General features: G+C 43.0%; 1 protein-coding gene across 1 annotated transcript in view; it reads left to right on the top strand.

Moving 5' to 3' along the window:
* Positions 1-12,929, top strand: part of CCNY (cyclin Y) — a 187,417-nt gene that overhangs the window by 114,895 nt on the left and 59,593 nt on the right. The window contains exon 2 of the mRNA XM_019741707.2: positions 4,591-4,665. Within this exon, the coding sequence (XP_019597266.1) occupies positions 4,591-4,665 (75 nt within the window). The remainder of the gene's footprint in view (positions 1-4,590; positions 4,666-12,929) is intronic.

The raw sequence follows: 12,929 nt of genomic DNA, 5'->3' as shown, positions 1-12,929 counted from the left end.
GCTGTGGCATAATGTTTTTTAGTACTCTAAATAGTAGCCATTATTTATGGGGCACCTAATGTGTGGCAGACATCTGCATGTGGTTTTATTATGTACATAACTTCTCATCTTCCTAGCAGTCCTCTAAATCAGGTGTTAGTCACCCACTTTATAAATGAGGAAAATGAAACCCAGAATAGTGTGGCAGTTTGCTCAAAGCCGTGGAGCTAGCAAAGGTGTATTCAGATCTAGATCTTTTACTTTATAAAATGCGTTATTTGTACTCCATCATTTTAGCTTCTTTTTGGGCAATTAGTGATTCCTGGAACTCTAGGATAGTTGACTTCCAGCTTTGTGTATGTGGGTTATAGAATTTATAGAGTATTCTTGACGGGTTTTCATTCTTTGTGTTTTCTGCCCTGGCTCTTCACACCTTCAACTTAGAAAGGTGCTGTTAGAGGAGGGTCTTGAGCAGTTTTGTTCTTTGTCCTCAGTCTGTGGAACTCAGCAGCATCTGGCACCTAGGAGATGCTCATTGATGGATTGTTGAGGGAACGTGTGAAAACCATGGCAGTTTGGACCGGCCTTGACAAACCCCCCGGTATTCAAACTCATGGTATCTAATAAAATGCAAATATACTTCATTACAAAGTAATTATGAAAGGCAAATATGTGATGGAAATAACATGGTGCATTTTGAAGTAATCTAAATATATGTTTTGTCTCACCATTAGTGGACGAAAATCTTTAAAAAACCAACAGTGCATTCTTTATGACCATGGAATAGTTCGTGGAGATAATAAGAAGGTAAAGACCCAGATGTTACCATCCCAAAGTTATCTTTTGACATCAGCAGGACTGAAACACAATACCTGGCATATAGTAGAGACTCAGTGTGTGTTTGTTCAACTTAACTGAATTAAGTCTAATGGCCTTGGCAGGGGGCGGGTGAAGCAGCATAAATTTTTGACTCCAGGAAAGAGTCCAGTGCTTTGTTTAAGCTGTTTTGTCTTCAGTACCCTGTTCCTCTGGCTCATAGTATTTGGTCAGATATTTTATTATTATTTACCGTGCTCTGTGCTCTGATGGTGTCACGTACTTCCTCTTGTCTCGCTGACTCCGTTGACAGTGTGTGTAGGATGAACTGCGTCTCCCCCTTCTCCGCGCCCTCCCAGCAGCTGACCAGAGCTGCTGGGCCGTGTGTAGTGTCACTGGCCGTCCCGTCTCTGTGGGGCTGCTCTCAGGGATGGAAATATGGCAGTGGGGCTGCACTCTTTTCACTAAATGACTGAAGGGCATCCAGCCAGGTAAATATTTAAATCTTACAAGTTTTTACTTTTTCTGGATAAATTAGCACATCAGGTACTTCAAGAGCTTGATGGGGGCCGGTGGGAAAATTCAGAGCTGCGTGCTCCCTGGGGAGGCGGGTGTGAGGGGAGGGCTGGGGCCGTGTGAATTTCCAGGAGGGGTTTGGAGAGGGGGTGAGGAGTATTTAATGTGGTGGATGGATTCAGGGAGGGTTATACCAACAGCTAAGCTTAAAATTAGAGATTACAGATGAGATAAATAATTCATGTTTAGATTATGAATTCAAAATAGGTAGAGTACTGTCAGTTACAACTGACTAGCAGAGTGGTTAGCATTCTTTAGCAGTGTTTATTTCATGTGTAACCTCTAATTTTAAACTTGATATTCCATGAATTTCTTGCCATTCAGAAACATCATTGAGCCCAGCTGAGACCACTGCACTCCTCCAGCTGTGTTCCAACTCGTTGTACACATTTGGGGCATCATTTCCCCTGATTCTGCAGTACAGGGATTTTTTTCTTTATGGCTAAAATAGCAGTTTTGTCACGCTTGACTTAAAAGTGTAAGTTTGAATGATACGACAGGTTTATTTTGCTTGTGACAGTGCTGCCTTTTTTTGTTCCCCGAAAAGTTGGAGTTCCCTTACCAAAGCACATACCGTAATTACAATATTTCTCCTCAAGATCTGGGGCTGCTCTCTTAAGCTTGATTTGCAGGAAACACCTGGCAATTTCTCGTACCTGTTGTACTCTGCAATTTTGATATTTAAATCAGTGCTAGATCAGCTGGGTTCTGTGGTTGGCCCATCTTCACAGTAAGGGTTACTCAGAGGAACCTGTCAAAGTTAAAGTTAGCCCGTCAGCTTGTACCTGGTGTAGAGTTTTATTACTTTGCACTCTGTAGTTATGGAATATAATGTGGGTTAGGATTGAAGAAATGCAAACCAGCATGTTGTTAAATATTTTTGTTTCTTTGTCTAAGCAGTGTCCTGGCAACTCGTGAATGTTGCCCGGTCAACTGTATAAACATCTGGGAGTGCTTTCAAATAAAAATTACTGTGATCTCCATGTTCCTCAGCAGAACTGCATACTCTTGTGTCCAGAAGTAGAGATTTCCTTGATTTCTTTTTATGTGTGTGTATGTAAACTTCCTGGTTATCTCATCTAGGATCTAGATCCCAAAATTTAAATTCCAGGGAGAACTTGGGAAAGATTGAGTGAACTCATCTTTAGGGGCTTCTGGATTTTCCTTTGCCTTCATCTTCTTTCAGGCTCTAGTACTTCTAAGGCATTTGGGATCTGAGGCAAGATGTGGCCAAACGGGGATTGTGGGAAAAGCTCTGGACTCTGGAATTCCAGCTGGAGACCAGAGTTCTGGTCCAGTTCTATTACCACCCAGCTCGACACCTCTCGGCTTCACTCAGCTCATCTGTGAGTATCGTGTCAAACCCTGGTCTTGAAGGCGCCCGTGAAAGCCTCATGACTTGCTGTGTATCACTGAGCTGCATAGAGATGATACGAGGCCTGTCAGCCGTGCAGGAAACCACCTGTGACACAGTGAGCATTAGAATCAGACCTCGAGTTATGACTTGGTCATAGAGGAAATACGAAAATATCTTCCTCGTGTCAAACTTGGTAGGGACAGTGTGACACATGATGCCTGCTGCTTGGGTTCCACATAGAACACGCAGTCAACCTCCTCTTTCCCCCGTGGTCCTGTTTCGACCCGGAAGTGTGTAGAGAAGACACACAATGGCTGCTGGCAGGATGAGGGCACGTCGACTCGGGGAACCCTCCACGCCGGTAGCTTCTCCTCACGAGTTCCTACAGCACATGGATAGTGTTGGTGGGGAGACTCACATTGGTGGCTGCGTGTGTGTCTCCCTGACTTTTGGGTGGGGGTCCAACGTCCACAGCCAAGAGAGCTCTGGGGCGTCTTAATAGTTGTCACAGAAGAAGGACCGGATAATTGAAATAGCATTTAAGATTCAATAGGCGTTTCTTTAATCAAGCACCCAGTGAGAGGTCCGGAGTTATATCCAGTAAGCCATTGGCTGATGTAGGAAAAATTTCTTCCCTTTAAAGCCTTGTTGAGAATAAGTCTCTGTGAATAAGTGATTAGGTTTTGCCTCAAGTGTATATATGACTGTCCTTGTTTTTTCTTTCCTTTTATCTATGATTAGCTAGTAAAGCGAAGACTAGATACTGTTTTTATTGGTGTTGATCTTTGCAAATTTTTTGAAATAGTTGAATTCAGAATAGTTTTCATTCTGATGCTAAGAAGCTGATTTGAAAAGTATTCTGACTTTTCAGTAATTTTGGTCTCTCTTCCCTCCTCTAACTTAATTATTTTGCTTACCCTTTCTTTCCCTATGGAATCAAATATTTTTTTTTATAACTGGAAAAGCTTTTTTATTTTGGGATTCTATATTGTTTACATACCTTCCTGACAAGGCTGTAGCCATTGGAGATTGTTCTGAGGCAGGGATTACAAAACCAAATGTCCCCGGAGCAGGACCTTCCGAAAGCGAGGAGCAGCACCTGGTGAGTGTCCGGAAGTGAGAGGCCTGCGCCCCGGGCACAGGAGCCGTAGGTCCCACCTGTCGGGCCAGCCGTGCTCCCCGCAGAGGGGGACCATTGTGGGGCCCAGTGGGGCCGAACATCTGATTTTTCAAGAGAAGCTGGAAATACGGATTTTTTTTCTTTGTGGTGCATGTTTGAAATGTAAAAATTATTATATGTTGCCTCTAATTAAAAAAAAAAAAAAAGGAAAATGCATGGATCAAACAAAACATGTCCATGACCCAGATTATGCCCACAGATGGCCAATTTGCAGCCTTTGTTCTAAAGGGAAAGTTTTGCTTTTTCAAAAAATATCAATCTAAGCAGAGTGTATGGTTGCTGATTTGGCTGAAAGCTGAAATATACTATTTTTTCATTACCTTTAACAAGGAACTACCACTCACTTAACTGTAGAGTTCAGATGAGTCAGTTGTAACACATAACTCTTTAACTGCATGTTATAACTCTGTCCTGCTATTTTGTAGTATTGTAGGTATAGAGTAGACTTTTAAAAAGAAAATGTAGTTTTAGGCTAATAAATCTCTAGCCAGGTGCCTAATTTTGATGTATGAATTTCTCAGATCTCTAAATAGCAGTGTTCTCAATTGAACCTAGAAGAATCTATTAACACAATAACTGTCGGTATTTTTCAGAATGCTTAAATGTGTTAGCAATTTAGGGTTGAGAAAATTGAAAATGAATACTTATCAGATTCATGTATTTTCTTTTTCTTTCTTTAAAGATTTGAACATGGAATTCAATCCTTCAGACCATCCTCGGGCCAGCACAATATTCCTCAGTAAATCTCAGACGGACGGTAGGTTACTAATTTATGTTTCTTTAAAAAAAAAGAAAAAGAAAAAAAAAGGCCCATGCTGATAACTAGCCTAAGTCTTGATTTTCCACTAGATGTGTTTCTCAAGGTAATCAGCTGTGTACATTCTGTAGCAGTAGTTTCTACCCTGAGAGTCAGAAATTTTCCTTTAAGAATTGATATCTGAACAGCAACAAAAATAAATAATAAATAAATAAATAAAACAAAAACTAAAAAAGTGAAGCGAAAAAAAGAATTGATACCTGCCTAAATTCTTTAAAGATCAGAAGTGTTTGTTTCTTCAGATAATATGTGAAAGAAAGCAAATATAATCCTTAACGCTTCATTATCTTTATGCCATTTGAGAGTGGAATTGAACCTGTACACTGGGGTAGATCTTTTAGCCAAACTTTGACTAACGGGTTTTTTCTGCAGTCTTTGTGTTTTGTCCCAGGTGTGTGGGGAATTACTCCTGGGGGGTTTCACTGTTTTCCGCGCCTGGCTTGTCTCACTGTTCCCTGGGCGTTGGCTACGAAGCAGAGGCAAAACTTACAAAGTACAGTGAAGATGAGCCTCCTCAGTGGATTCCTGCAGAAGAGAGTAGCAGGAGAAATGTGTTATATTGTCATGTAGTAACCAAGATCTTATATTGTATTGCTAGAGTCCTATGTGATTCTATCCCTGACTCTTTTGGCAAATTGCTAAACCCTAGTTTAGAGGGGATCGTGAATTGACTAGAAAATAATCCAACATATGTAAGATGATAAATTCCTTATAAGAACTGGTAACTCCTCAATAATGGTTAGATAACAATTTTGACATGGTATAATGCTCATATAATATTGGTAACCTTTAATTTAGTAGGCCACTAACTTGATTTTAGAGAATTTGGTGCATTTATAAAAAATTAGTGTTTTCGAAAGTAAGAATAAAGCATTGTAGGCTTTAAATACTTTTAAGTTTTGAATGTGTTCGTTAAAAACAAAACATTTTTTTCCCCTTGGCCTGGTAAAGTGGGAATCCATTGGGAGTGGTAGGATATTCAAGGGAAGGAAAGAGACAGTGGGGATGAGGGTTTAAGGTGATGGAAAATGAGAATCAACCATTTCTTTTGCATTGAATGATAGTTACATGGCTGGCATACTTTCAGGTTTGGTTCTTGCTTCCAGTGAATTTAGACCAATATCTTTCTGAAAATTTTCTACTAGATTCACATGGAATTGCGTTGGAGCCTCTATGTAGATGACACATACCTTGATTGTCATGATGAAAGGAAATTCAGTGATTGTCCAACCTAACAGAAAGAGTCAGGGAAGTATATATATTCCCCGTCACCTCTGCTCCAGATCTCATTCTTGATTCCTTTTCTGGAACATCAGGGTATCAGTTACTCTGACCCTTCAACACGACCCTTCATGTTTACATTCAACATGTAAAACCTACTTGAGTCTCACAAGAAAAGGAAAAATTCCCAGCACCCTCTCTGAGCTGCTCCTCTCCCTGTTTAGTGAAAGCGTCTATACCATCGGGACTTCTTCTCTTTCCATCCACTACCCACTGGAATCTTCCACCACCACCATTCTGTGGAGGGTGTGAGGCAGGGCTAGCCCTGGACCTCTCATGCAGTGCTTGCTGCCATTCCCTATTCCTTCTTTTTTGGCTTTCTGTCTTCAAACAGGCCATTGCTGAAAACAAGTCCATCTCATGAACAATTGCTTTATAAATAATGAAAAGAAATGGATTTCTAAAATGGACTAATTGGATAACTTTAATGAGTTAATTCTTCGGTGAATTGATTATCAGAGAATTGGCTATTTGGGGAATTTGTCCTGAGAAACCCTCCTTGAAGGTCCTTCTGAGATGTCATAATCAACTTTTTCTCCATTCATCCCTTTAATGTTAGTGTTTTCTAGGGTTCTGTGTTTTACCCTCCTATCTTTTGGGTCTGCACACACTTCCTTGTGGCGTCCATGCCAACGCTAATGCCCAGCCAGTTTCTCTGCAGCATTCAAAGCCATAGATGCAGCTGCCTGCTGGGCGTCCTTCCAATGCAGGCTGTTGGTTCCTCTAACTCAGTGTGTCCCAAACAGAGCGTAGTAACTGCAGGTGACCTCCTGCATTTCCCACCCTGCTCAGGTCCCCAGGTCAGAGATGGCCTTGAATTCTCCTCCTCTCCTCTCTTCCCAATTCTCACACCCGGCAGTGATGCTGGGGCTGACTCACGGGCTTGTGGGAGCTGATGGTGCACATTTCTTCCCAGCTCCAAATTCAGTGGCACATTGGGAGTTTGACATCGCCATTACGGGAGTTTTGATACCATGGAAATTGGCGACTGCTACAAATCAGCACATTCTTTTTTTTTTTTTTTTTTTTTTAAGGCAGCACACCATTGCATCCAGGAAATCGACAGTCTGTTAATTCTTACCTCTTAAATTTCCCTTGAGTCTGACTACTCTCTCCCATTCCCATTGCTGCCACTTTAGTTCAGACACATAATTTCTCACCTGGGTTACTGCAGCAGCCTCTGGACTGCCCTCTGACCTTCTTCCTTTCCAGTCCTATGTCTGCTGCTGCTAGGTGAAGAGACTGCCTGCAAATCAGATTGGATTATGTCGCTTGCTTGCTTAAACTTGCTTGAAGACTCCTCCAGCCCCCGCCCCACGCCTGCCACACACACACTTCTGAGAGTACCAGAGCAGTTCAAAATGGTGGGTCCCACTGACTCCCAGTTTGTTTTTTAATTGGGAAGAAATGTAATCACAGCACCTTTTAGGTCCCTTTCTTTTGAATCTGGTGCTCTCTCTTCTTCAGGCTGATGTAGTCCTTTTGCAGCTTAGAGTAGGTTTGTGGGTAGGAGGCTGCTGCTGGGGTGATGACAGTTCCGTTCGGGCAGCTGCTGCCTGGGATCACAGCCACGTGCGCTTGCCTTGACAGCTCTGCTCTGCAGACCCTTCATCCTCTCCCTTCCCCACCATCCAATGGCCTGACAAACAAGCTCTGTCTGCCATGCCCCCCACCTGCCAACTGTTCATTATTCTGATTTAGATGGTACCTGCATTAAGTCCTTAGCAGTTTCTTGACTGTTAAATTCCTTTCCTCTGATAATCAAAGAGATCTAGGCTGGACGTGGCCCCTTTTCTCAGTGTTCAAAGACTGGAAACATACCAGAATGGTCACAGAATGCTTGCTAGTTAGACCCCCCAGCCGCTGAAGTTAGGGAGGTTCTGCCCAAGCCACACAGTCTGCTGTCAGTCACTTTTTCATAAAAACGGGATGTGATTGCAGAATTTCTTTGTATGAGAGCCATTCAACAAAGAAGGGGCTCCTCATCGGGCAGGGGTGACAGTGGAGTTGCCCGGGGAGAGAGAAAATGGTTCTCTTGGCCTGCTTGGCTCCTCTTGCTATCACTTGTGCTTGTGGGAAAGAATTCCCATTCTAAGTGTCTTTTCCTTTTCTGTACTATTTTAATTCACTGTTTACAAAGACATGAGTACCTACCCTTAGAATCAGGAGAAAACAGCCAAACGACATCTTTTTAAATTTTAATTAATATGGTTTTTAGAGGTTCTTTGCCTTAAAAAGAATTTGGACAAAAATAAAATCGTGTGTGTGTGTGTGTGTGTGTGTGTGTGTGTCTGTTTCTCAAGATTTCCTTGAAATAATTAAAGATATAAAATCCGCTATCCTTTGAGTGATTTAAAACCAAAGTAGAAACATTAAAATTCAAAAATATGAGCCATGGTTTTCTTCACACATTCTTTCATAAATACGGAAATTGAAAAAATGTCTTGTGGCCTTCCTTTGTTTGGGCTCATGTGTTTGTTCCTGGGCAGCGTTGAACTTGTACATCATGAGGACCAACCTTTCTGTGCCCCGTGCATCTGGCATTTAACAGTAGCCGAGCCCTGGGCCCTGTTGGGGATCCCTTCCATCAGAGCGTCCCATGCCCTTCCTGTGCTCACCTCTCTGTGTTTTTATGTCCCCAGTTCTCTTTTTCACTCTCGTGCATGCTTATTCCAGGATGCCCCTCTCTCCAGCTCCCTGTCAGTCACTGTGTGTCTCCCTGTGGCTTATCAGGTCCCATAGGGAATACTTTTGCAGTTAGATACTGAAGAATCCACAGGATCCCAAAGCTTTTACACCAGTGATTTTCATATTATCTTTCTTGTGTACCATGGAAAACAAGTTTGAAAAACTATGAACTCCCTCGCACATTTTTATGTTGACTGTAAAAATTTTTCATCCTATCAAAGGATGTAATTTCTGATGCATTATAAACATTGATACTTTAAAATAAAACTATCCTTATGTTTAAAAATGTTTCAAATAAAATCTCAATATCATAGTGATTTGATAATCATCAATCATTTAAAAATGTACGAACATGCTCTTCTGTGACAGTTGGAAATTGCATATCCTTTGTTTTTTCTCTTCAACCTGTATTCCCTGCCATTTTGTCCATAGAGTTTCATCCTAATGTAATATATTTTGATGTCTAGAAGTCATTACACTGTCAGACTTCTATGAAAATGTGGACCTAAATTTAATTTTTTATTTTTTATAATTAGAAGTGTCTAAACGTTAAAAATAAAATCTGGATTGAGGTATCATTATTATTATCATTAGCCCTCAGTTGATCAAAACAACGCAAACATATCAAAATTTGAATGAAGAGTAATTAAATAGAAAAGTGAAATAATTTTTAGGAAAACGTTTCTTACTGAAATGTTCTATGGATGAATAATACATATTACGAGAATGAGGCTCTCGTCATCATTAAATTCTTTGTTCTTGTAGTTCTTGAGGAACTTCATTCACCTACGTAAATAGAAGGGGATAGAAGGAGTTTTGATGTAGTAATATCACTGAATTCTTTCTATTCCATCTGATTTATATACCAAAAAATCTCTAAGGAATTTGTCATCTAAAATAATTCCTGATAACTAACTACAGTTCAGTCTTGTTCTCCTTCAATTTTGTTTACAATAAGGAATTGGAATCCATTTGATTTGCAAAGGAGTTTTTCACCCAGTTATAGTAGCTTCTCACTTTTGCAGATTCTGGGAAGTACACCAAAAAGGCTTTACCGGACATGCAAATAATGTTTAATTACATCCGCTCCTCTTTTCATTGGTGGCACCTGGTTTGACCTATACACTTAAGAGCCATTGGAAAATGAATCTGTGATTCATTTCAGAACTCCTTCCTTGATTCCTTTGACCTCATTACAGTCTGCGTACCCCTCTGTGGAAGCTGTGACCCTCATCACGTGACTATCATTTATTGCATGTTTTTCATGTGTTTAAATCTATATTCCATGTACAGTGACTAACCCATAGAAAGAACTTAAATGTCTGTTGAATGAAAGATCCCCACCTGTGCTTTTCCTTTGAACTAATGTTTTCAGCTCTTCTTTTGATTTAAATATGTTTTTGTCAGAATGTTACATGTCCTTCATATGACCTTGGTGGCAAAGTTAGGCATCATTGTCGAACCTTAGTCAGTCATATCAGACTTATTTTCTGTCAGAAAAGGTCTGATTTCTTTCTTTTTCCCCCAATTCATATAACACGGTAACACATATGCCCGTGACCCCCATCACTCTTCTAATCCCGCTGCCAGCCTGCTGTGGCTTCCAGCTTGGCCGCGCTTTCTATGCTCTGATCCCCTGGACCTCTCCCTTGGAGCTGTGTCTCTGATGGGAGTCTAACCACTGAAGATGCGTGGTCCTGATGGGAATCGTCACCACTGTGTGTGACGCCTGCAGATGCGAAGCCAGACGTCCTCCGAGACCCTAGTAGAAATGTCCACAGAACAGGAAGACGCCAGGCCATGCTGCAGGTTACCTGCCTCACCCCCATGTCCCTTTGTTCCTATGTCCGGGGCCCTGGGAGAGGTCTTCCATGTGGGTGGGTGCACGTCCAGGGTGGGTTGGCACGCCATTTTCTGTGGAAAGGGGGGAAAAGTCCTTGTGAAGAAGGAGGTAGAGAGGGAACCCCAGCATCTTCAAGACCTCCTTGAACACCTGGTTTCAAGACCGCTGCTCTAGTCCAGCCCTGAGTTATTCTTTGAGCAGATCATTTCAGGGATAGAGTTACAAAGACCAGTATTGGCTTACCTTCTCTTTTCCTTCTAGTGTGCAGGAGTCGATGCTCCAGAAATGTCAGAGGTGGAGAGTAGTGAGAGGTCATCGCATGAGTGCTGGCCCGACTGACCAGCTGCAGCCCGTGGCCAGCCCACCTTGCAGGGGATCGTCCTTTGTCTTCTCTCTGGCAACCAGGGCTCTGGGACTGAACTTAGGCCCTTGTCTGTCCTTAGTTAGCCTTATAGTCAGGTGACCTCATGGGTTAGAATTGCCTGTAAACTGACAATAACCATATTCGTCACCTCAGAAGATTCTTGACCTGAGGCAATAGGATGACGTTTTGGGCACACAGCGCTCAGTGTGTGTTCTTGTACCTATGAAGGGGGTGCTTGGGTCCCTCATTGCTAACATCTGAGACTCCCCCGAGCCATCCTGTCCCAGGACCTCAGGTAAGGGGACACCCCCCTGTTTTGGCACTATGAGCCTGTGTTCCCCATGCATATTTTCTGCTTGGTAGACACCCCATTTGGTAATACCACAGACCCCTCAGGGTTGTCATGTCCAAATCAGAAGTCACCATCTTTGCTCTCCTGCCTGCCTCCTCTCCCCATCACCTAGGACCCTGTCAGTCTGGGTCCCCAGCCAACACCCCAGGAGTCCTAGCCCCTAAATACCTGGTATCTCTCTTTTTCTTGCTCCTTCCGTCAGCACCGTGACTCACAGCCCATCTCCCACTCTTGGCCTATGACCGCTGTCGTTTCCCAGCCTTCCCCTCTCCATCTCCTGTCTCACTTGCCCTCCAGGTGGCTGCCAGAAGGAGCCTTCTGAAGCTCAGCTGCAGTTGGGCCCCTCCCCGCTCAAACTGTCTTCCATCGGTTCCCACTCACCCACAGGGCCCGGGAGCTGGCACACCCAGCCTTTCCCCTTCCGCCCTTTCTGCCTTCCCTAGTCTTCCACCTCCTGCATCCCGGGTCTGAGCTGTTCTGCTCCCTCTGCAGCTGACTCAGTGTCGTCTGTCCACAGTGCCATGCTAGTCCAAAGCCAGCCTCTTTACGGGATGCTCCCGTCTTCCCCACATTTCATCCATTCTCTTAGGCATGTTTCCCCAACTGTAACAACCCTGAAATCAGGACAGGCAGTGACTTGTCACTGCCAGCATTTCTTTTTTCTTTCTTAGTGGCAAATAGAATAAAGATGTACCATAATATCAGTGGCATTAAATTCAGTGTAGTTTGTATATTCCTCTGTTGTGGAGGTGACTCTTTTATACTTTGTAAATAAAGGAATAGTGGGTTTATTTATCCACTAAGTTCCCTGTTGCTTCAGGATAGGGACTGAGTCTTCCTTTGTCCCAAGCTCAAGAGGCTTGCACATAGAAGAACCTTGAAAAGGAAAGGGATGGATTGAATGAAGTAATGAAAGAATGATGGCTGGGAGTCATTCTCAGCAGACATGCCACGGCACTGTGACAGTCTCCCTGCCCAGGTGGCTTTCTGTCTTATGCTGCAGCATCACTTTCTTCCACCTTCCCTAAGTTCATTTAAAAAGGACACATCCATTATTTGGGGACAGGGGTATGTAGGTATTTTAGGCCTTAGGCTGTGTATTTGGACTTCCCTCTCCCAGGTCTGAACTTGACACGACTGTCCTACCCTCAGGACCCCATTCCTGTCTCTGCAATCATCTCTTGAGATGCACGGGGGGTTGGGGGGGTGTGTGTATGCGGGGTCTCTTGGCCATTAAGTTAAATGGATGAGGGAGGCCTTGGGTGGGTGGGTGGATGGGTGCAGACAGGGCGCTTTGTGGCCCGTATTTCTTGGAAGCATCACCCCTGCTCCAGTGTCTGATCTCTTGGGCTGTCCTGTCTGGAGAAAGCTGCTTGTATAGTTCAAACTTAGCTGAAATCAAATTAGACCCATAATGTCAGATTTTCTCAACCAGCCTTTTACTGTATTTTCTCTCCTGACCTACGATTATGCTTTGCCCATATTCAGTCGTCAGAAAATCGCTCAGTGAGCAGAGACCCAGCATAAAGCTGGAGCTTGATATCCTCTCCACCGCAGCTGTGTTCTCCACCCTCTCGCCTGGTGGTTGGTAGTGATAAACTCTTGATTTCAATCCCTTACTCTTCAGTTCTCCTTTCTGAACTACTGTGTTTTCCCGAAAATTAGACCGGGTCTTA

Source organism: Rhinolophus sinicus, linkage group LG02 (assembly GCF_036562045.2).
Source record: "Rhinolophus sinicus isolate RSC01 linkage group LG02, ASM3656204v1, whole genome shotgun sequence".
NCBI classification, from domain to species: Eukaryota; Metazoa; Chordata; class Mammalia; order Chiroptera; family Rhinolophidae; genus Rhinolophus; species Rhinolophus sinicus.
Note: the sequence above shows the minus strand (reverse complement) of the source record. Positions and strands in the feature narration are given on the sequence as shown.